Below are 25,218 nucleotides of genomic sequence, written 5' to 3' on the forward strand. Positions count from 1 at the left end.
AAGTAGAAGGAGAGAGAGAAACCTCAATGTGAGAGAGAGATCACCTGCCTTCTGCATGGAATTGAGCCACAACCTGGACATGTGCCCTGACTGGAAATTGAACCAGCGACCTTTCGGTTCACAGGATGATGCTCAACCAACTGAGCCACACTGGCCAGGGCCATGCAGAAGTTTTTTTTTTAATTTAATTTTTAAAATATATTTTTATTGATTTCAGAGAGGAAGGAAGAGGGAGAGAGAGATAGAAACATCAATAATGAGAGAGAATCATTGATCTGCTGCCTCCTGCATGCCCCACACTTGGGATCGAGCCTGCAACCCGGGCATATGCCCTGACTAAGAGTTGAACTGTGACCTCCTGGTTCATAAGTTGATGCTCAACCACTGAGCCATGCCGGCTGGGCAAGATTGGAATGAATGCTGGGTTAAGTCCCATTTCTGCCATTTACTTAGTCCCAGCTTTACCACTGGCTAGTTGTGATTCTTGGGCAAGTCATTTAACTTTATGACCATTTGCAAATTATAAATTTAGACTAAAGATTAAGATCTTTTCTAGAAATTCTGTGAACCTGCAAATCTAAGAATTCTCACTTCTCAACATTGTACATTTTCAAGATGTCTGAGAGTCTTTCTCTGTTGTCTCTGGCAGATTGCAGTCCTTTGGCAGAAATGAAACCTGATCAAAGTCTGTTTTTCCAACTCGATTTCATCTTAGCTTCTATACTCTGTAACAGTAACAGATGGCCAGAAAATGTTTTCCCACATACTGGAAGTGGAATAAATAGCAGGCTTCCATTAGCCTTGTCAGCCACCCTTGGACTCAGTGATATAATCCTCAATTAGGGACACAAATGCTGAATAAAGTTTGTGCCAGAGACCTTAGGGTGGTCTCAGATCAGATCTCATTAGTGGTTTCCCTGGTTGAGCAGATCTCTGCAAAACTCACCCACAATGGATCACCTTTTTTACCTATTTTTTTGTTATTACTATAAAATGCAGACAAATTCAGCTGAAGAATTCTTACTGCCTTTTTTTTGAGAAAGTAATAGAGTAATATTCATTTTTTATGAATATGAAACTAAATTGCTAAATGAAAAAGCAGTTATATGTTATATCACTATTGCTGCTATGGGAGAACAGCCGTGGTGGTAGAGCAGACCTGCATGTGCCATCATCAGTCCTTAGAGTGGACTAAGAGTTCTTGGTTATTCAGCTTTTGATGATTACTTGCACATTGGATCATAGAGCTGATGGCACAGTACCCTCTGTGGTCTCTTGTTAGTTTCTTGGAAGAGATTGGGATAGTTTGCTGGAATGGTGGTGAATTAACCTTGGGCATACTTAAGAAAGATTTTATTAATCTGATTGGGTTGGAAAAGTTTAGAAAGGTTTTTGATGGAGTTAAACTATCAACGTTTAGATTCATTCTTCTCATACAGGTTAAGCAGTCCATGGTAGGTTGTAAGAAGGGAAAGGATGTCCTCCACCCATTTCTGAGACAGCTTGTAAGTCTGTTTTGTGCCCGGTGTGTTTTGGAGGAACACAGTAGTAAGAGATGTTAGTAGAAGTAAGACAATCCAGTGAGCAGACCTGGGTTCATACTCTGCCTCTGCCTCTTCCTGCCCTGTCACCTTGGGCAAATTACTTCCCATCTGAACCCCATGTTCTTCCTCTTTAAAATGGGAAAAATGAAGTATAGTGAAGGCTAATGGAAAGAATGTATTTAAGTTCCTTAGTTCAATGCTGTGTACAAAGTAAAATGTCATTATCGTTAGTAGTCTGGTTCTGCTAGTCCAGGTCAGGGGATGAGGCTTTTCCAAAACCATTTGTGTTTTACAAAGTAAATTGTTTTTAAATGACTCTTAGTTGACCAGAGGACATTGATCTAGCCTAGTCTATAGGATAAAAAGACATAAAATTATTTTAAGCTGTGTGTCCATCTCCATACTCAGCAGTGGCCTAGAAAAAAAAAGTTAAGTCAGCGTTCTTGTATGTCAAGGTAGAGTAAAAATGTCTGGGGAAAAAGTTAAGAGGGATTGTGTGACTAGGTAGAGATTGAAGCAGGTAATCTCTGTAGAGATTCTCTACTCTAATAGTCAAAATTATATAAGAAAAGGAAGTTTATCCTGTCACTTGCTTATTGTTCTGTGCCCTACCTAGAAATACAAATGATCACTTTTCATCCAGGGCCTAATCCACTTTGGGATGGGAAGACAGATTTTGTGCTTTTCCTGTTCCGCTGTGTTAGTGCTGTTGATGAGGGCAGCGTGCCAGCAGGCTGCTGCACAGTCCTCCCTGAGGTGAGTCTCCAGTCCTGGCTGGCTGGAGTTCACACACATGCCATCATCTCCAAGACAATCAGAGACATAAGTCCACCTGGTTACTGTCAGAACTGCCCTGAAGAAGCCAGTGTTGTCATTTGCCAATTGACATGGCTACAGAATTCATAGAACTCTGCTGGTTCCCACCTCTAGGCTTGTTGTTTTCAATTGGTTGGCCCTGCCCTTACAAGATTGATTTTGACTACTTCATTTATGATTTTATTCCCTGTCCTCTGTTCTCTTGTGACCCGTTGGTACTAGAGAGACAAGAGATGAAGATCTATTCTTGGAGTCAGAGTGGGATATCATAGGTAGGATTTCTGGGGAACATGAATTCAGTTTTAATCTTGTTCAGATTTCAATTTCTAGAAACCTAGGTTGAAAGGGTAGAAATAAATATACTGGGAATAGTAGATGCTACATTGAGATAGGAAGGTAGATCTGAGGGGGTGGACTCTTGAAGAAAACCTGAGTCCTTGGATAATAATCTAAGTCTCCTAAACCTTTTAAAAAATTGTTAGTTTCTGTTGTACAACATAATGATTCAATGTTTATATACATTTTAAAATGATCTCCTAAACCTTTTTTAAAAGATAATAATTTAAGTCTTTTCTAAAAGGAGAGGTTAGTGAAATCCAGAAATAACAATGATTACGATTTATTTATTGAGCGCTTAATAAATGCCAGTTATTTAATGTATGTTACATATATAGCTCTTAATTCCAGCAGCCCTATGAGGTGGGTTGAACAGTTTGCCTAAAGTCACAGTACTGGTAAGTGACAGAGCCACATTTTGAGCCCAAGTCTGACTCTAAAGCCTGTGCTGTTAACCACCAAGGCATAATAAGAATAGAAGTTGAAAATTTTGTTCTTGAAGAATGGATTTATGCATCTCTTTCCCATCTGCAGCCTCTGGCTTTCTCTTCCTTGAAGTATTTTAGCTGGTTAACTGAAACCTCAAATTAAGGCACTCTCAAATTTTGGAGAACCGAAGAAATTGTCTTGAGCTTATTAAAAAATCTGATTCCTTACCCAGCTCCCCTTTGTGATTCTGCATATCCGGGTGTGGCCCAATGATCTGCATGTTAAACATACCCAAGTGATGCCATCCCCGTGATCAGAGGCACATAGTTTGTCACACATTGCCCTAAATACTGGCAAGGTTAAGATGAAATGTAACATAGTCTCATACTTTTTAATTCAAGGCTTCGAAAATGACATTTATTTTGTATGGAGATGAAAATAGTTAGATTTTGCATAGAATACAATGTAGAAATTAGATCTGTGACACCTATTGAGTATAATCACTCTGAGAATGGCAGTGGAGCAAGCAGTGTAGCTCATTCTTGGGCTATGTTTATGTTTCACTTTATTCGAAGCATGTTCCTCTTTCTTCAGAGGAATATACTTGAAAAAGTCCCTATCACTTTCTTTTCTTAAAAATGCCTTTTTATCACCAGGAGAAGTAGCCTATTGAGTGATTCTTAGACTTTCTCTCCCCTCTCCTGCGTATTAAAGCGATCCTTACTTCCACCTTTGACAGTGGCCATTCCCTCCATGTCTCAGCTGTGGTAGGAAGATAGGGTCTTACCAGAATCTGTGGTGAGGACATGAGGAAACATACAGTTTTTACAAACTAATTTTATGTCTTCAAATATTCTTATCTTTAAGACAAATACTTCTGAAGGATGCCGGCCCCAATTTCTGAGCGGATGTGGCTTTCCTGAATATTTAACAGTAAAGGAATGACTGCTAGGAAGAAATAATAATTGTAATATCTTTTTAAAAATTAAGTTTCTATTGATTTTTTTAGAGAGAGGGAGAGAGATGCCCCCTACTGGAGATGGGGCCCAAAAGCTGGGCATATGCCCTGACTGGGAATCGAACTGTGACCTCTTGATGTGTGGAACAACATTCAACTGAGCCACACCAGCCAGGGCATAATTGTAATATCTTATTTAAATACACAGGGACTTGAAAGAAATAATAAATAAATACACAAGGGACTTGAAAAAGAAAGCCTGCCTGTACTTAGTGATTACAAATAATGTTGAGTTCTGTTTTCTACTTTCCTTTCCGTCCCTCAGGACTATGTTGCCTCCATATTTCTCAACGGGGCATGCATTATATATCTTCCTTTTCTTTCGGTGGTTGTTTCATGTAGTGGAAGTGTTAAGATGTTCTTTTTTTCTCTTTCACAACCCACTCCTGTTTCCATGCTGGTAGCCATTCCTTACAGGAAAAGAGGAATTCTTTCCCTCTGTGGCAAGTTAGTTTCTAGATGATAAGAGCCATTAGGGAAAGCTTGTCTTTTTGAATCTAAGAACAAAATTGGTTTATATTTAGTAAACATTTATTTAAATTCCTTTTATTAATTAAAATCAGTAGAATTATGTCTAAGGGTCTGGGATTTTACTTTACCCTGTATAGAAGCTAATAATTAGCCTGTTACAGTTCTTGTATGTGGCAGAACACATGAGATTCCTGGATCAGAGACGAAGGACTTAATTACTTACAGCCTAGCAAGCAGCATAAGCTTATGTTTACAATTAGTCCCCATGCCCCAAGTTCCACGGGAGTGACATGAATGGGCCCAGATAGATGCCTACACATGTGTTACAGGAGTGGAACGTTGAATTTGGGGAACCCATTTCTTTTGGTAAGTGGTTAACAAGCCTACTCTTTGTTCTGGAGGGGACATTATCTCTTAAAGCTGCTCTTTGCAACACAATCCTGAGAAGTGGCCTGGGTAAGGAGTGGTCAGGATCGTGCATTTTTGGCATAGCGAGCAAGACCATGTAGCAGTATGAGAGACTCATGGCTGAGTAGTTCTCTCAATAGTAAGTATATGGCAGAAATCTTAGAAGGATTTATTATTAAACTAGAGGCCCAGTGCACAGGGGTGAGGGGGGCATTCCTCAGCCTGGCCTGCATTCTCTTGCAATCCGGGACCCCTCGGGGGATGTCCGACTGCTGGTTTAGGCCCGGTCCTGCAGGGATCCCAGGGCCTAAACTGGCAGTCGGACATCCCTCTTGCAATCCAGGACTTCTGGTTCCTAACTGCTTGCCTGCCTGCCTGCCTGATCGCCCCTAACCACACTGCCTGCCTGCTTGATCGCCTCTAACTGCTCGCCTGCCTGCCTGCCTGATCACTCCTAACTGCCTCTGCCTGCCTGCCTGCCTGATCGCACCTAACCGCCTCTGCCTTGGCCCCCGCTGCCACGGCTTTGTCTGGAAGGACGTCCGGAATGACGTCAGAAGGTCGTTCAGCTGTCCGGTCTAATTAGCATATTATGCTTTTATTATTATGGTTACCATATAAAAAGGTAAAAAGAGTAATATAATGAACAGCCATACAGTCACCTCCCAACTCCAATGAGAAATAAGTATTATCCATATAGTTGGAGCTTCCTGTGGACCTCTCCCCTCGTCCCACATATAAGCACTTTTCCTGAATTTTTTATCATGCCAGTGCATTCCTATGTATCCCTTATTATTATACAACATTGTTTTGCATGTTTATAAATTTCTAAAATTGTTTTTACTGTCATTTGAATTATTGTTAGAGTCTTTGTATACAATACCATTTTGAGCATTGTAGAAAAAAATTCAAGATACAACTCTTACATGTCATGATCTTATGGTTTAAGGAAAACCAAAAACACTAGAAACACAGCTTAGTAAAAAGAAAGGATATGGGTGAAAAATAAAAAGTTGGTAAACTGTGTGTGTGTGTGTGTGTGTGTGTGTGTGTATGTATGTATATATATATATATGCATGTATATACATATATATAAAATATTTTTATTGATTTCAGAGGGAGAGAGAGATAGAAACATCAGTGATGAGAGAGAATCATTGATTATCTCCCATACACCCAACACTGGGGATCAAGCCCGCAACCCAGGCATGTGCCCTGCCCAGGAATCCAACCTTGACCTGCTGGTTCATAGGTTGATGCTCAACCAGAGCTATGCCAGCTGGGTGGTAAACAATATGTATTAATCTAAAGTCAACTATTAGCATCTAATATATGTACGGGCTAAGTATAGTTACAGTGGAGGGTCAAATACAATTAATTATTGTGTGGAAAATAGTAATTATGAGAGGCAGTAACAGTGAGAAAGAATGACAGGGATGAGACTCATCTAGTTTGTCATACAGGAGAGAAGGTTATGCTATGAGGAACTGGCCTTAAATTGATCAGCCAAAGGAGATGAGAGAAGGGAGCTGGGACTAGTTAGCCAGCAGTGCAATTGGCTAAAAGTTACGGTACATAGGCCCAGAATTCTGCCAGGTAGCCATTTAGATTAGGAGGGATGGCTAAGACTAAGCCCCTGACTTCAAAGAGCTTAACATCTAATTGCTCAGGGGTGGACACACATGGGAGAATTAGAGAACATCCTAAGACCCTAATTGTTTTTTTGTGGGTTTTTTTATTTATTATTGATTTCAGAGAGGAAGGGAGAGGAAGAGAGAGAAACATCAATGATGAGAGGGAATCATTGATTGGCTGCCTCCTGCACGTTGGACCGAGCCCGCAACCCAGGCATGTGCACTTGACCGGAATCAAACCTGGGACCTTTCTGTCCGAAGGCCGATGCTCCATCCACAGAGCCAAACCAGCTAGGGCACCCTAATTGTTTAATATGCGTTGCAGCAGTTAGGGAAAGAAAGCCTCAGTGAGCAGTCTTGAGTTGGGCCTTGAATGGCAGATGTTGATGAGGGTCCTCCAGGAAAGGGAGTGGGTGAGAACACATGAGCAAAGACTAGACAGTGAACGTAGACTAGTGAGAAGATTGGCCTGTGTGAATTGTTTATATCCAGGCCACTTGACCTATAGAGTTTCCCATGGTCTTGATCTTCCTGATTGCACACTTAAGGGTGCAGCTCAGTGCAGCTCAGCAGTTTTCCTCTGTCCTGTATTTTCTGCAAATTAACAATTGGACCCAGTGAGTAGCATGATGAGATTCAGGTTCAATCCCTTTGGCAAGATTATAGGTGGAGGTCATGTATTTTATAACATCAAAGTTATGTGTAAGGGGCTGGTGTTCACTTTACTCTACTTAACAAGCTAATAATTAGCCTCTTACTGTTTCATATTTTAACTTCATAGATCTCCCTCTTCTGTTGTTTCAAGTAGTGTTAAAAAATATGAGTCCTTATCCTCCCCCCATAGCCCACACCCTTTAATTTGGACTGTTTTTTTTTTTCATTTGTTATCCCATCTTACTCAATTTGGATTCCTCTCCCAGCAGTTTCTTCTCAGTGCAGGGTCCCTGTCCTGAGAAGAAGCCTTAGTTATATGAGTTTATAGGGCTAGACTACTTCAGCTACTTTGGGCCACACAGTGGACAGAACCCCTCCAGTTTCAATTGCTATTCTCAAATTGGTCACATTGTCTTACATTTAAGACTTGGTTGGCTTGGGGTTCTTCTGTTCTCTGGCCTGTCAGATGTCTTATTGCTTCCCTCTATGTAGATCTGCACAGCTGCTTATAGCACTCATGTCTTGTGGCTGTTGATGTTTTTGCCCTCTTGCTTGTATGGGGGGTGGGTTATAAGGATGCTTTATTTTCTAGTGTTATTTTTTTTGAATTCTCATCCAAGGACATGTTTAGAGGGGGTAGGGGGAGAGAAACATCGATTAGTTGCCTTCATAAGTACCCTGACTGGGATCGAACCCACAACTTATCAGTGCATGGCATGATGCTCAACCAACTGAGCCACTGTAGTTGGGCTGTCCATGGGCTTTTTGTGTTGCTGTCTAATTGATCTGTTTTTTTTTTTTTTGTTTTTTTGTGTGTGTGTGTGTGTTTTTTGTGGTTTTTTTTTTGGTTACTCTCTTCCTGTCCTCTGCCCCCCATGCTCTGTCTGTTTTTATATGGGGATTCAGAAATATAAAAAGCCTATGTTGCTACTGCTACAACCATATTCCCAGAATTCCCATTATAGGCTCTTGAATAGAAAGATGACACAATCATGAGTAGAATGATAGGTTACACCCAACATCTTCCATGGCATAGAGACATGTGGTCATTAGATGTTTATTCTTTAACATTCTCTTTTCTCTAAATTCAGAAGTGTTATTGGCTGTAATGCTGTTCAACATGTTCCCATGGAAATAATGGGTTCTTATCATTACTCTTTTCAGGTTCACTAAGAATCTTTCCCCAGACAAAATCAATTTGAGTACCCTGAAAGGGGAGGGTCAGCTGACCAACCTGGAACTGGATGAAGAGGTTCTACAGAATGTGCTGGAGCTGCCTACCTGGTTAGCCATCACTCGGGTCTACTGCAACAAGGCCTCCATCCGGGTGAGAATGGGGGTCAGAGTGCTGTTGCTTTCTTTGGCCAGCAGGCCTGCCTTCCACAGTCCTGAATCTTTGCTTTTCTCTTTCAGATCCAGTGGACAAAGTTGAAGACGCACCCAATTTGCTTGGTAATGGTTTGTCTTGATTGCAAATAATCCAGGGGGATGTCTGTGGTAGAGATTTTTTTTTTTATTTTCTAATAAATTTTTATTGTTCAGATTACTACAGTTGTTCCTCCCCCTCCTCCCCCCATAACTCCCCTCCACCGGTTCTTCTATTATGTTCACCAGTTTATTCTGTTCCTCAGATTTTTAATTCTCTTGACTTTTAGATTCACTTGTTGATAGATATGTATTTGTTGTTCATAATTTTTATCTTTCTTCTTCTTTTTCCTCTTTTTAAAGAATACCTTTCAGCATTTCATATAATACTGGTTTGGTGGTGATGAACTCCTTTAGCTTTTTCTTATCTGTGAAGCTCTTTATCTGCCCTTCAATTCTGAATGATAACTTTGCTGGTTAGAGTAGTCTTGGTTGTAGGTTCCTGCTATTCATCACTTTGAATATTTCTTGCCACTCCCTTCTGGCCTGCATAGTTTCTGTTGAGAAATTAGCTGATAATCGTATGGGTGCTCCCTTGTAGGTAACTAACTGTTTTTCTCTTGCTGCTTGTAAGATTCTCTCTTTATCTTTTGCCCTTGGCATTTTAATTATGATGTGTCTTGGTGTGGTCCTCTTTGGATTCCTTTTGTTTGGGGTTCTGTGCGCTTCCTGGACTTGTAAGTCTATTTCTTTCATCATGTGGGGGAAGTTTTCATTCATTATTTCTTCAAATAGGTTTTCAGCATCTTGCTCTCTCTCTTCTTCTGGTACCCCCATAATTCTGATGTTGGTTCGCTTGAAGTTGTCCCAGAGGCTTCTTACACTATCTTCAACTTTCTGAATTCTCTTCTCTTCTTGCTTCTCTGGAGGAGTGTCCTTGGCCTCTTTGTATTCCAAATCTTTGAGTTGATTCTTGCGATCCTCTAGTCTGCTGTTGGGTCTCTGTATAATATTTTTTATTTCAGTCAGTGTATGTTTAATTTCTAGTTGGTCCTTTTTCATATCCTCAAGGGTCTCATTAAATTTATCAGCCTTTTCCATGAAATTCTTGAAAAACCTTATAACCGTGGTTTTGAACTCTATGTCCAGTCGCTTTTTCTCCTCCATTTCTTTCATTTGTGATCTGTTGCCTTGCCTCCTCATTTTTGCTGCTTCCCTGAGTTGGTAGGGTAGCTTTGTGTACTAGGTGTCTTATTGGTTCAATGGGTCAGCCTCCCAGTTACCTGAGGTGGACACTCTTGGTGTACCCTTGTGTCCTGTGTGTCCCCCAGCAGGAGCTACAGCAAGGACTAGCTTTCTCCTCCTTTGCTTGGGCGGTTTTGGAGCAGTCTGACTGGAGCTGCAGTTAATTTGGTCAAGCTGCCACAGAACAGGCCATTTATATGCAAAAGCCGCTGTGTAGAGCCTGGGCGGGTTTGTAGAATGTGCGGGGCGGGGCCTCAGGGCGGGGCGGGGTCTCAGGGTGTCACTAGGCTAGGGCATGGCAAACGGCGATGGCTGCCGTCAGCTGTCTCTGCATTTCCGTGTTTCCAAGTCCCTGCGTCCCATGCTCCAGTGCAATAAACAATGATTGCTGGGCGCACCTCTGCAGAAAAGTCACTCTCACTTTCTGACCCGATGGCCGAGAGTCCAGCTTCTGCCCGTAGGTGTCTGGGTCCCCCGCGTGTCCCCAAAAACTGGATTTCAGAGTGATTAGGAGCTTGTCTCCCTGCGGGTTGAAGAAAAGCCATGTGCCCAGTCGCCCGCCTCCAGCCCGATTTGTGCCTCAGTACCTCACTCAGCTTTTCAGTGTTTGGCTCCTTTCTCTCCTTAGTTGTAAATCTACCACTCAGCCAGCTTTCCCGTGGTTCTGGGTGGTAGATGTTTTGTCTTTTAGTTGTATTTTTGAAATTGTTGTGCGAGGCAGCAGATTAGTTGTTTAACTTTGCCTCCATCTTGGTTCTGTTCATCAGACTTTTTATTCACTTGATTTTTAGATTCACTTGTTGATAGATACGTATTTGTTGTCACTTTGTTGTTCATAACTTTTATCTTTACCTTTTTCTTCTTCCTCCTCTTCTTAAAGAATACCCTTCAGCATTTCATATAATACTGGTTTGGCGGTGATGAACTCCTTTAGCTTTTTCTTATCTGTGAAGCTCTTTATCTGACCTTCAATTCAAAATGATAGCTTTGCTGGGTAGAGTAATCTTGGTTGTAGGTTCTTGCTATTCATCACTTTGAATATTTCTTGCCACTCCCTTCTGGCCTGCATAGTTTCTGTTGAGAAATCAGCTGACAGTCGTATGGTAACTCTCTTATAGGTAACTAGCACTTTTTCTCTTGCTGCTTTTAATAGTCTCTCTTTATCTTTTGCTCTTGGCATTTTAATTATGATGTATATTGGTGTGGTCCTCTTTGGATTCCTTTTGTTTGGGGTTCTGTGCGCTTCTTGGACTTGTAAGTCTATTTTTTTTACCAGGTGGGGGAAGTTTTCTGTCATTATTTCTTCAAATAGGTTTTCAATATCTTGCTCTCTCTCTTCTTCTGGCCCCCCCATAATTCAGATGTTGGTACGCTTGAAGTTGTCTCAGAGGCTCCTTACACTATTTCCATATTTTTGGATTCTTTTTTCTTTTTGCTTTTCCGGTTGGGTGTTTTTTGCTTCTTTGTATTTCAAATCTTTGACTTGATTCTTGGATTCTCTAGTCTACTGTTGGATCTCTGTATATTATTCTTTATTTCAGTGTATGCTTAATTTCTAGTTGATCCTTTTTCATATCCTCGAGGGTCTCACTAAATTTATCGGCGGTTTCTAGAAGATTCTTGAGTAACCTTATAACCGTGGTTTTGAACTCTATAATCCAGTTGTTTGCTTTCCTTCATTTCTTTCATTTGTGACCTGTTTCTTTGTCTCTGCATTTTGGCTGCTTCCCTGAGTTGATAGAGTGGCTTTGTGTGCTAGGCGTCCTATAGGGCTCAGTGGCTCAGCCTCCCTAATTACCTGAGGTGGACACTTGGTGCACCCCTTTGTGGGCTGTATGCACAGTCTTGTTGTAGTTAAGCCTTGATTGTTGTTGGTATCACTGGGAGGAATTGACCTCCAGGCCAACTGGCTGTGAAGATCAGTTGTGTCTATGATGGGAGAACTTCTGTGTTGGAGACACACTTATGGGGCAAGACTTGCTTCGGTGGGGCTTTGGCGCTAACTGAGTCTGTCCCCTGAGTGTGTCTCTTATGGATCTGAAGAATTGTAGTCTGGATGGTCTCTCTCTGACCAATGGGTACACTGGCTCTTGGATCTCTAAGGAGGTGCTGATTTAGCCTCTGCCTGAGGCCAGCCAGCAGGAGCTACAGAGAGATCTGCAGATTCATCTTCTTTGTTTGATTTTTGGAGGTGCCCAGATGAGGCCCAGCTGTGAAGCAATGCAAGCTGCTGTCAGCCTTGGGTCTTCTTTTGGAGGGTCTGGGGCTCTTTGACCCAGCTGCAGTATGTTAGGTTTCAGATTGCAAAGGGCCAGGCCATTCATATGCAAAAGCCTCTGTGCACAGCTTGGGTGGGGTTGTAAATTGGGTGGAGGGGGTCTCAGGGAATCACCAGCAATGGCTGACTGTCAGCCCTGCCTGGAAGGGGTCCTGTGTCTGTGTGTCCTGCGGCACCGTGCAGAAACAATGATTGCTGCAAGCACCTTGGGAGAACACCGCCCTCGAGTTCCGCCTGATGCCAGACAGTCCAGTTTCTCCCCATATGAGTCTGGGTCTCCAGAGTCTTGCTCGGAACTGGAGTTCAGAGCAGTCTGGAGCTTGTATCTCCCTCCCGATTAAAAAAGACAACAGCATACTCAGTTGCTAGCCCTTTCTGCACATGCGCCTCCGTACCTCTGCACTTCACTTCTGTACCTCCGCCCCTCTTTCGAGTCTCACTGTGCTTTTCTCTTTCCTTCTAGTTCTATAATTTCCACTCAGCCAGCCTTCCTGTGGTTCTGGATGATACCCGTTTTGTCTTTTAGTTGTAGTTTTGAAGTGGTTGTGCGTGACAGCAAGTTCAGATGTTTACCTATGCTGCCATCTTGGTTTCTCCTGGGGTAGAGTTTTAAGAGATCTGAGAGAAGATAGGGAGGAGTCCTGATAGGCTCTCCCTTTTGGGAGCCATGGGTGCTTTATCTGGCCTGTGAGCTTCTCTCTGAGACAGAGCTACTATTGTTTGGACTAATTCTGGGACTGCTGGGCAGTATAGGAATTAGGGCTGAGACACAAGACCCAGGAGCCCTGAGTTGGTTTTGTTTTGTAGTTTTTCATAACAGGTTTTGCTGCGCAGATACTACCTTTATATTTCCCTATTTTCCCTTAGAATCCTAACAGGAAAAATTGGAAGTTTAGTTAATGCTGACTGTTGGGTGATTATCAAATGACAGCTCTTTTAGGAACTGATTGGTGCATATCTTTATCCCAAGGACTGGAATACTGAGGGCTGGTAATATCTCTGTAACTTGGATTTATGTTTTCTGCTGTGAGCTAATCCCATGCTTGTTGTGGAGTTGTTCTGTTAATGGAAGTGAAAGGGAATAGATGAGACCTCTCTTGGTATTTCAGTTTGTTCCTTCATTCATTCAACAGATATTGTCTGCCCGCTGAATGTAGCATTTGGCTAGGCACTGGAGCAGGGATGAGTAAGACCAGACTGTGCTATGTGGGTTTTTGTGCAGATGCTTAGCTCTTTGTGGCTTTTATTTCAGTGTCTGGATAAGGTGGAGGTGGAGATGAAGACATGTGAGGAGCCGCGGCCTCCCAATGGACAGTCTCCCATTGCCCTTGCTTCAGGACAGAGGTTAGTGGGAAATATTACTGGTCCAGATCACCTTTTAATTAAAGAATAAAAATTTTAAATTATGGAAAATTCAAACATACACTAAAGTAGAGAGAATAGTGTAATGAAACCCTATGTACCCAAGATCTAACCACAACAATTATTAACATTTGGCCATTTTTTTCACCTTTCTCTTGCCATTTTGTGGTGTGTGTGTTTATGCTGTAGTACTTGAAAGCAAATCCCAGACACCATCTAATTCCACCCGTAAACACTTCTGTATCATATATCTTTAACAGACAAACACTGGAAAGAAAAAACAAAAAAGAACCCACAGTACTGTTATCACAGTTAATAGAATTAACAAAATTCCTTAATATTATTTATATGTATTTCATATTTAATTTTACTGAATTGTCTCTAAAATATTTTTTACAATACACTGATCAAAGAGCTCTGTACATTATATTTGGGTGATATGAGTTTTAAAGCTTTTTAATTCTCATCTCCCCTCCTCCTGATACAACACACATTTTTTTAATGGATAATGTGCTTTTATTTATTTATTTATTACTATATTTTTATTGATTTCAGAGCGGAAGAGAGAGGGAGAGAGCTATAGAAACATCAGTGATAAGAGAGGATCATTGATTGGCTGCCTCCTGCATGCCCCACATGGTGGGGGGGTGGAACCCACAACGTGGGCGTGTACCCTGACCGGGAATTAAACTGGCAATCTTTTGGTGCATGGGATGACGTTCAACCAACTGAGCCACACTTTTAATATACCATTATTCTTTGTAGAAACTGGATTATTTTTATTATCGGCTGCCTCCAGCACACCCCCCTTTAAAAAGTTAAATTCTTAGGGGATCAAGCCCGCAACCCAGGTATATGCCCCGACCAGGAATTGAACTGTGACCTCCTGGTTTATAGGTCGATGCTCAACCACTGAACCACACTGGGTAGGCTGGATTATTTTTTATAAGAAATTTTCCACATTTTATATTTTTGTCTGATTGTATACTCAAAGTGTCATTTAAAATGTTTCTCATTTAGTCTGGTAGGTAGATTTAAAGGCTTGATTTGATTCAATTTTTTTGGTAAGAATATTTCAGAAATAGTATTGTGTATTTCCTATTGTAACATATCTGGAGGCGCATAATATCATGTTCCTTTGGTTAAGATTAATTAGTGGATTTAAATGGTGTTGGCCTAATTTGTCCACTATGATAAGTTCTTTATCTACCTTTCACCTCCTGGTTTAAGGAGAATGGTAGTTGTCTAGATCCTTTATTTTATTGTGGGATGCAAAGTAGGGACTTTATAATTGTTTTCTTCCTATTACATTTATTAGCTGTGATTTTCTATAAAGAATTTTCTTTTGCCAACTATTTGATTACCCTGAAATACAGTTTGTACAGGAATGTCAGGATAAATGCTGTATTCTTTACCTTTATCAAATGTAAAAATGATATGTATCTAAAACTAACACAATGCTATATGTAAATTATATATCAATGGAAAAAGAATTATGAGTTGACACCCTAAATCTCTGAAGAGATTTTTTTGGGGGTGGGAAGAGGAAGAGGTTTATCATTTTTTAATCATTTTTATAGCTTTATTATGTTACTAGAGGCCCGGTGCATGAAATTCGTGCAGGGGGGGGGGCGTGTCCCTCAGCCCAGCCTGCACCCTCTTTAGTCTGGGACCCCTCGAGGGATGTCCAACTGCCCGTTTAGGCCTGATCCTGGTGGCTCTCAACCGTTTGCCTGCCTGCCTGATTGCCCCTAACTGCTTCTGCCTGCCAGCCTGATCACCCCCTAACCACTCCCCTGCCTGCCTGATGGACGCCTAACTGCTCCCTTGCCAGCCTGGTCACCCCCAACTGCCCTCCCCTCCTGGCCTGGGCTCCCCCAACTGTCCTCCCCTGCAGGCCTGGTCACCTCCAACTGCCCTCCCCTGCAGGCCTGGTCACCCCCAACTGCCCTTCCCTACAGGCCTGGTCACCTCCAACTGCCCTCCCCTGCAGACCTGATCCCCCCCAACTGCCCTCCCCTGCAGGCCTGGTCCCTCCCAACTACCTTCCCCTGCCGGCCTGATCGCCCACAACAGCCCTGCCCTGCTGGCCATCTTGTGGCAGCCATCTTGTGTCCACATGGGGGTGGCCATCTTTGACCACATGGGGGCAGCCATCTTGTGTGTTGGAGTCTTGTGTGTCAATTTGCATATTAGGCTTTTATTATATAGGATAGTGGACAAAATTGACTGCACATATATAAAGTATACAATTTGATAACTTTTGGCATATGCAAAACTTATATGAATTCATCACACTCACACATATTGTTCTCCTTTATACTCCCTCCCTTCTCTTACCCAGCCCTCCTCCTATCCCCAAACATTGCCTTTCTGTTACTATAGATTAGTTTGCAATTCCTATAATTTTATATAAATGAAATCATATAGTATGTCTTCAGTATAATTATTTTGAGATTCAGACATGTTGTTGAGTGTATCAATAGTTCATTCCTGTTATTGCTGAGTAATATTATTTCATTGTGTGGATATACCACAACTTGTTATCTATTCACTTACTGATGGACATTTTATTTCCAGTTTTTGGCTATTGTGAATAATGCTGTTGTGAATGTACATGTACATATACAAGTTTTTCTGTGGTTATGTGCTTTTATTTCTCTTGGGTAAAAATCTAGGACTGAAATGGTTGGGTGGTATAATAGGTATGAATTTAACTTTTTAAAGAAATTGTCTAACTTTTCCAGAGTGTTTTACTATTTTACATTCTTTTTACATTTTACATTTTTATACCCTACATTTACATTTACTTTTTAAATATATTTGTTGTATATCATACTTTTATAGTCATTATTTTTTGGTATTCAGATGTAACCATCATTGACCAGTGAGAACCTTTCAAAAGTGCTCTGTGTTCTTTGGGATAAGATTCCAATAATCTTCCTGCTTTTAGACAAAACAAGATGCTTCAGACTTCTCTATACATCCTTACCTCAGACCTAGAATCAGCCATTTCTCCAAGGAACCTGATTCCTTTACTGAGACATGTTATTTAGAGACTACAGTCTGGGCAAAATGGTATTCATAGAGTTGTCATTGCTTTAAAGCCTTTTTAGTGTTCAGTTCTAGGGAAAAGGTATTTTTAAGAGAGAAAAATAGATCAACCAAAGGACTTATATGCATGCATATAAGCCTAATCAATGGACACAGACAACAGGGGGGTGGGGGCATAAATGGGAGGTGGGGGGTAATGGGGGAATAAGGACACATATGTAATACCTTAATCAATAAAGAAATTTAAAAAAAAGAGAGAGAGAGAGAGAGAGGAAAATAGCCCTGGCCCATGTGGCTCAGTTAGTTGGGTATCATCTTGCGTGCCCACGCCTCTGGCCTTTTTCTTCCCCCTGCTATCCTGATGCTATCATATAAATCCCCCTAGTTGTGTTTTTTCTAGGAAAAAAAAAAAGCAAAAACAAAACAAATGAACAGAAACTACAAGTAAGAATGTAAAAAAGCAAACAAAAAAACCCAAAAAGTTGCTGGGTTCGATTCTCTGTCAAAGGCACATGCCTGCGTTACCGGGTTGATCTCCAGTAGGGGGTGTGCAGGAGGCAGCAGATTGATATGTCAATGTTTCTCTCTGTCCCTCTTCCTTCTTCTCTCTCTAAAAATCAATAAAATATTTTTAAAAATTTAAAAAAGGGAAACATAAATCATGACAATATCCTGATATTTCTCAATTCTAATAAAGGATTTTGAGTTAATTTTTATTTTATTTTTAATTTTGTTTCTTTTTCTTTTAAAAAAATATATTTTTATTGATTTCAGGAAGAAAGGAGAGGGAGAGAGAGATAGAAACATCAACGATAAGAGAGAATCATTGGTTGGCTGCCTCCTGCATGCCCCCTACTGGGGATTTAGCCCGCAACCCGGGCATGTGCCCTTGACCAGAATTGAACCTGGGACCGTTCAGTTCGCAGGCGCATGCTCTATCCACTGAGCCAAATCGGCTAGGGCTATTTATTTTTCAATTACAGTAGACATTCAATATTAATTTTAGGTATAAAGCATAGTGGTTAGACATTTATATAACTTATAAAGTGACCCCCTGGAAAGACTAGTACCCATCTGGCAACATACATAGTTATTTCAATATTATTGACTATATTTGAGTTAACCTTTTTAGATTTAATATTTATATTTTTTACTCATATGCTGAATCTTGATTTCTAATAACAATATAGTAATAAATTATTTACTTTTTGATAGTTTAAAAAAATAACAAAACCAATATTGTAATTATCAATAAGACTACTGATTGCAGTAGATTTCTATGTGTGTATATATGTGTTTTAACCTCATGATATGTCACTTTAGGGATATATGGTCAAAAGAGGGTGTTTGAAAGTCACTTGAAATCATTCTTCACATGGTTTTGTACTAATTTGACATACAAAGAGGTTGTTTCAGGTTTTTATTTTTTGGTGTTGGTTTTTTTTTTTAAAAACATTTTTATTGATTTTAGAGAGGAAGGGAGAGTGAGAGAAATAGAAACATCAATGATGAGAATCATTATTCAGCTACCTCCTACACACCCCTTCCTGGGGATTGAGCCCGCAACCCAGGCATATGCCCTTGTCCAGAATCAAACCTGGGACCTGCAGGCCGATGCTCTATCCACTGAGCCAAGCCGGCTTGTTTCAGTTTTTAAAAAAAGACATTTTAAATAGCAGTTTTAGGTTCCCAGTAACATTAAGAGGAAGGTTAGGAGATTTCCCACACACCACCATCCCCCCCCCCGCCATGTGCATAGCTTCTCCTGTTGTCAACATCCTCCACTAGTGTGATACATTTGTTCCAAGTGATGAACCTACATTAACACATCATAGTCACCCAAAGCCCACAGTTTACAATAAAGTTCACTTCTGTGGGTACATTTTATGTTTTTGAACAAATATATAATTACTTTTATCAATCGTTATAGTATCATACCGTGTATTTTCACTGCCCTAAAAATCCTCTGTACTCCACCTATTCAACCTTTACCTCAACCTCAACCCCTGGCAATCACTGGTCTTTTCACTGTTTCTAGTTTTTCCTTTTATTTTTTTTTTTCCTTTTAAAATCTATTTTTATTGATTTCAGAGAGAAAGAGAGAAGAGATAGAAACATCAGTGATGAGAGAGAATCATTGATTAGCTGCCTCCTGCATTCCCCACACTGGGGATCAAGCCTGGGCATGTGCCCTGAGCAGGAATTGAACCGTGACCTCCTGGTTCATAGGTCAATGCTCAACCACTGAGCCATACTGGCTGGGCTCTAGTTTTTTCTTTTCCAGAATATCATATAGTTGAAATCATATAGTATGGTTCTATTTTTTTAGATTGGCTTCTTTCAGTTAGTAATATGCATTTACTGTACCTGTATGTCTTTTTATGTCTCTCTTACTCATTTCTTTTTAACACTGAAGTATATTTCATTGTCTGGGTGTACCACAGTTTATCCATTTACCTACTGAAGGACACCTTGGTAGCTTTCAAATTTTGGAAATTATGAATAAAGGTGCTATAATTGTCCTTTCTAGTCATACCCACCCCCAAGGATAACGTTTATTTTGATTTTTAATGCCATATGTTGGTTTTCCCTATTTTACTTATTATTTATTATTATTTTTAATCCTCATCCGAGGATTGAATTTATTGAATTTCAAGAGAGAGAAAAAGGGAGAGAGAGAAAGACATCTGGCCTCTTAATATGCCCTGACCAGCGATCAAACCCCCAACCTAGGTATGTGTCCTGACCAGGAATCAAACCCACAACCTTTTTTGGTGTACAGGACAATACTCTAACCAACTGAGCCACGCAGCCAGGGCTGGATTTTTTTTCAATAAATATGTATAGTACTGTAAATGTGTTTTCTCTTCCATATGATTTTCTTAATAACATTTTCTTTTCTTTAGCTTACTGTATTGTAAGAATACTGTATATAATACATATAACATACAAAATGTGTTAATCAATTGTTCATGTTACTGGTAAGGTTTCCAGTCAACAGTAGGCTCTTAGTAGTTAAGTTTTGGGGAGAATTGAAAGTTAAACATGGATTTTCGACTGCATGGGAGAGTCAGTGTTCCTAACCCCAGCATTGTTCAAGGGTCAACTGCATATGTTTGTTTGTTTTAGTTTATAATTCATTCCTCTCCTTGCCATTTCTGGCCTCTCACTGTGGAAGTACAGCTATGGTCTTTGGGATATATTTGATAGGGTAAAGGTTGGGCTGTTCTTCTTTTGTTAATCATCACCTGAGGATATTTTTTCTTTGAGAGGTAGAGAAAAAGAAAGAAAGAGAGAGAGAGAAACATCGATGTGAGAGAGCAACACCGACTGGTTGCCTCCTGCATGTACACCGATAAGGGACAGGGAGCAAACCTGCAACCCAGGTACATGCCTTTGACCAAGAATTGAACCCGAAACCCTTTGCTGTGCGAACCAATGCTCTAACCACTGAGAACACCGGCCAGGACAAGGTGGGACTGTTCGTGATTAGATTCTCAAGTATTATGCCCCTCCCTCACCTAGCTGTATTTCTTTCCTCTTTCCACTACCTTTGTAGAGTATACTATGTCTTTGAAGGTTTTATAGAAACCTAGTGTTCCTTTTATGTACTTATGCCTCCCCTCACAGAAAATACTCAAATCCTTATTTCAGGTAATGTCTGGACTATAAAAACATTTTTCAATTTATTCTTTGTAAGAGGAAGGAGATTGTTTCCAAGTAAACTCTTTTTATTTTATTTTATTTTTTAAAAATCCCATCAAAAAGAGTACTGTATCATCATAAAATTTTATTAGAAATTTAAAAAAATACAAGAAAGTAGAAATGGGAAGAAAGAAAGCAAGCAAAAAATTATCCATAGTTCTAGCACCCAAAGGTGGGCATTGTTAACAGTCTTGCCTGATTCACACAGTGTGTGTATGTTTTCACCGGGTTCTGAACATTGGTCTGCCTCATTTGTTGTAGTGAGTATGGCTTTGCTGAGAAGGTGGTAGAGGGGATGTTCATCGTCGTCAATTCCATCACCATCAAGATTCACTCGAAGGCCTTCCACGCTTCTTTTGAATTGTGGCAGCTCCAGGGCTATAGTGTGAACCCCAGCTGGCAGCAGAGTGACCTGCGTCTCACCCGCATCACTGACCCCCGCCGAGGAGAGGTGACAGCTCTAGCATTGCAAGAGGAGAGAATGGGGAGATTTAAAGTAGGACTGATTCTCAAAGGATAGTATTCCTGCTTTGGGAATTTCCTCAAATGATACCCTATTCAGGAATTCCTCTGTCCAGTGTTATTGCTATATCCTTTCCTCAATTATGGATCTCTGATCCATGGCCTTCTATTGGTAGTATCCCAACTGAGAATGGTGGGAGTCTCTGCCTTGCCAGTCTTTTTCCCTTGCACTTCCTGTCTTTTGGTTAATTTCATCCATAGAATTAAGGGATTTTTACTCTCTTTCTCCTTCCAGGTTTTAACATTTAAGGAAATAACTTGGCAAACCCTTCGGATTGAGGCAGATGCTACAGACAACGGTGGTCAGGACCTGGTTACCACCCCACTGAGGCTTATTACCAACCAAGGCAGGATCCAAATAGCCCTCAAAAGAAGAGTGAGTCTGTTCTCTGTCCTCACAAAAACTTCCATCTTTCATTCTCCTAGAAAACCTGGGAGTTGGTATACCCTCTTTTCTTTCCTCTTTTTAAAAAAAATTATTTTATTGATTTCAGAGAGGAAAGGAGAGGGAGAGAGAGATAAAAACATCAATGATGAGAATCATTGATTGGTTGCCTTCTGCACGTCCCACACTGGGGATCTAGCCTGCAACCTGGGCATGTGCCCTGACCAGGAATCAAACCATGACTTCCTGATTCATCGGTTGAAACTCAACCACTGAGCTACATTGGCCGGGCTACCCTCTTTTCTTGATGTTATTGGTCTCTGGAATGACAGTTGAAAGGGCAGGGCCTACAATTCAGTGTTGCCACAGTGTCCTATCTAATAAAGAGGGATATGCTAATTTACCATCATGCCCTCACAAAGATGGTGGCACCCACAGCCAATAAGGAGGGAATATGCTAATTGACTGCCACACCCTCAAAGATGGCAGTACCCATAGCAACAAGATGGCAGCACCCAGTCCCCTCAGCCCCAACAGGGCAGCAGGCACGTGGCATGGCCGGGCCCGCCCCCAGGTGGGTCCGGCCGCTCCATGTGTCTGCCTCCAGAGTTCCCCAGTCCCCTCAGCCCCCCAGCCGCTCAGGGCCGGCCTGAGATGCAGGCAAGCCTTGGATGGCGGCTGCCCAGGGCTGCCTGAGGCTCAGGTAACCAGGGCCAGCAGCAGAGGTGTGATGGGGGCGTCGCCTTCCCCTGATTGCCGGGTCACCTCCCACCCCTGAAGGCTCCTGGACTGTGAGAGGGGGGCAGGCCGGGCTGAGGGACTCCCTTCCAGTGCATGAATTTTCATGCACCGGGCCTCTAGTCCACTAATAAGAGAATATTTCCATCTCCCTGTCATCTTAATTTTGAAAACCACAATTTTTACCCATTTATAGGGACACTGACATAGGTACCTTGCAGTTGTCTGTTGTTGCTTTAGTACTTTCAAGAAATTGATTCTCCAAAGTGCTTGATACTTTCATGTCTTTGGAATTGAAAGCCATCTCTGAAATTGTTTGGGTGATAGTCACTTTAGGATTTGGAATGATGCAAGGTGTTGAATCTGTGTTCTGTGTGGCCACTTCAGACCAAAGATTGCAATGTGGTAGCCTCCAAGCTGATGTTCCTGTTGGATGACCTGCTCTGGGTGCTAACCGACTCGCAGCTCAAGGCAATGATGAAGTATGCAGAGTCACTGAGTGAGGCCATGGAGAAGTCAGCCCAGCAGAGAAAGAGCCTGGCCCCTGAACCTGGACAGGTTAGAGGCAAAACAGATATCCTTGGTGGGGCTGGGGAAATGGTAGGCCCTACCTGTTCATACCAACATAGGCGGAATCTAGACTGCATTTGGCTTATTTGGGAGATTTGTCATTTACTTCTGGGTGTGCATAGGCTTCGCCTTGGCTCTGATTTATTAATTTGTTCTGTTCATACCTCTGGTGTGTTAGGTGCCCAGTGCTCACCAATGGAGAGGAAAAGTAGACTAAAGCCTCTTGTTCCTTCCTTGGAGCTCTCACTGTTTTGAAATATGGACACCAGCAAGTTATTGTACTGTGATATGAGTGGTGTAATAGAGAGAAACACTGTGCTATGAGAGCACAAAGACAGGCATCTATTGGGGCTGAAAGAGGGTGTTTAGGGAAGATTTCTGAGGAGGTGTTTTAGCATCAGTCAGCTCAGTCCTGGGGAGTGAAAGCTTGGGGAGCAATTCAGACCTCAGAACAGTACTCTGACAGTTACTAAACTAATTATAATTAGGCTTTTGGGAATTTGGGCAATTTTGGTGAGACAGACCTGAGTTACCAGGTGAACAGTTAATAGAGGGAAGTGGCATCTTGCTGAATTATGCTTTTCCTCAGGCTGGACTAAAGCTTAAAAAAGCCTGCAGGGGAGTCTCTCAGGGTTTGGACGTCTTGTTTTTCTCTCTATCGCATGTAGATCACCCCACCTGCTCCCAGTGCCCAGCAGTCCTGGGCCCAGGCATTTGGTGGCAGCCAGGGCAGCAGCAGCAACAGCAGCAACCGGCTCAGCCAGTACTTTGAGAACTTTGATGTGAAAGAGTCCTCCTACCATCTGCTCATCTCCCGCCTGGACCTGCACATTTGTGATGATAGCCAGTCCCGAGAACCAGGTACCCTGTGAGGCCCGAGCCTAGGCAAGCCTGGGGAGGAAGGCTCTCTGTGGAGTACTGTGGTTGACTTTCCCTATCACAGGCATTCTTTGAGCCTCAGCTTTGCTGTGGTTGCTCTTTATGTCTGTGTATGCAGTGCTCTTCAGCCTGTAATACCTGATAAAATACAGGTGCCAGGGCTCTCCCCAGACCTCACTTGAATCAGACAAACATGCTAATTGACCATACCTTTGCAATGCCCACAGCCAATCAGGAGTGAGCATGCAAATTAACCCAACAAAGATGGTGGTTAATTTGCATATGAAGCTGCCAAGTGGCCAGTGGAGGGGCAGGTCGCTTGTGTCATCGCCATGGGGATGACACAGGCGTTCTGGCCTGCCCCCGCCCCTCTGGGCCTCTGAGCTGCGTAGGAAGGTGGAAAGGGAGCTCCGGCCAGAGCAAAAGCGGTGAAAGCGGTGCCGGCAGCCAGGGAAAGGAAGGCTCATTCTGGCACGAGTCTTCGTGCATCGGCCTTCTAGTATAAACATATTAAATCATTATGTTACACAACTGAAATTAATATAATGCTATAAGTCAGTTGTATCTCAATAAAAGAAATCACACTGGAGCATTCTCACTTCAAAGGCTTCAATGAGGAGGTTGGTGGTTGATAAGGCAAGAGTATCACCTGCCGAAACCGGTTTGGCTCAGTGGATAGAGCGTCGGTCTGCGGACTGGAAGGTCCCAGGTTCGATTCCGGTCAAGGGCATGTACATTGGTTGCGGGCATGTCCCCTGGTGGGGGGTGTGCAGGAGGCAGCTGATCAATGTCTCTCTCTCATCGATGTTTCTAGCTCTCTATCCCTCTCCCTTCCTCTCTGTGAAAAATCAATAAAATATATTTAAAAAAAGAAAAAAGAAAAAAAAAGAGTATCACCTGACTCTTTTTAACTATTTTCCCTAAGATAAGGCCTGTGAGACCAAAACTTGGTCTCTCTTAAAGCTAGGCTATCCTTTCCCACCAGCTCACTGGAGAGTCATTATTAGTCATTTACTTTTATTTATTTTTTAAAAAATATGTATTTTTATTGATTACAGAGAGGAAGGAGAGGGAGAGAGAGATAGAAACATCAATGACGAGAGAGAATCATTGATTGTCTGCCTCTTGCATGCCCCCTACTGGGGATGAATTCTGCAACCCAGGTCCCTTGACCAGAATCGAACCTGGGTTCCTTTAGTACACAGGCTGACACTCTATCCACTGAGCAAACCGGCTAGCCAAGCATGCCAGCCCCAAGTTTGACATGCTTGGGCTCTAGGGCATCATTAGTAATTTATTTATGTATACTATCATTTATGTCTCATATATAATTATGTGTTTATAATTAAGTATGCTAGTGATTGGTAATTATATTTGTTTTCATTTGTAGACCCTGTTTTTATATGCTCAGTCTTTATAGTTTGCTGTTCTTTTAACTCCAAGTAACTCCAACAGAGAAAGCATGGCTATATACCCTCTCCCTTGAGTAGCCTAGCTCATGCATTTGAATTGGGATATTTCCACCAAGCAGGTGAAAATTGACTCTTTTTAAAAAACAGCTTTATTGAGATATAATTTACATACAATATAATTCACCCATTTAGAATATACAACTCATTGTTTTTTAGTGTATTTATAGGGTTGTGCAATCATCATTATAATCCAGTTTTAGAGCATTTTGTCTTCCCTAAAAGAAATCCTGTATCCATTAACTGGCACTCCCCATTTCACAGCCCCAAGCAACCACCTATCTACTTTCTGTATTAATATTTGCCTATTCTGGACATTGAAAATTGGTTCTTTG

The 25,218-nt window shown here is 41.6% G+C and overlaps 1 protein-coding gene across 2 annotated transcripts in view; it reads left to right on the plus strand.

Moving 5' to 3' along the window:
- The window catches only part of BLTP3A (bridge-like lipid transfer protein family member 3A), a 62,398-nt gene that overhangs the window by 14,276 nt on the left and 22,904 nt on the right, over window positions 1-25,218 (plus strand). The window contains exons 2-8 of one of the 2 annotated variants that reach the window (XM_054722066.1): window positions 8,476-8,638; window positions 8,725-8,763; window positions 13,452-13,543; window positions 20,582-20,771; window positions 21,078-21,218; window positions 22,353-22,523; window positions 23,204-23,396. In XM_054722066.1, coding sequence (XP_054578041.1) covers window positions 8,476-8,638; window positions 8,725-8,763; window positions 13,452-13,543; window positions 20,582-20,771; window positions 21,078-21,218; window positions 22,353-22,523; window positions 23,204-23,396 — 989 coding nt within the window. Of the gene's footprint in view, window positions 1-8,475; window positions 8,639-8,724; window positions 8,764-13,451; window positions 13,544-20,581; window positions 20,772-21,077; window positions 21,219-21,870; window positions 21,953-22,352; window positions 22,524-23,203; window positions 23,397-25,218 lie in introns of those variants that run through there. The other variant, XM_054722067.1, reaches the window with a different exon arrangement.

Source organism: Eptesicus fuscus, chromosome 10, assembly GCF_027574615.1.
Source record: "Eptesicus fuscus isolate TK198812 chromosome 10, DD_ASM_mEF_20220401, whole genome shotgun sequence".
Classification (NCBI taxonomy): domain Eukaryota; kingdom Metazoa; phylum Chordata; class Mammalia; order Chiroptera; family Vespertilionidae; genus Eptesicus; species Eptesicus fuscus.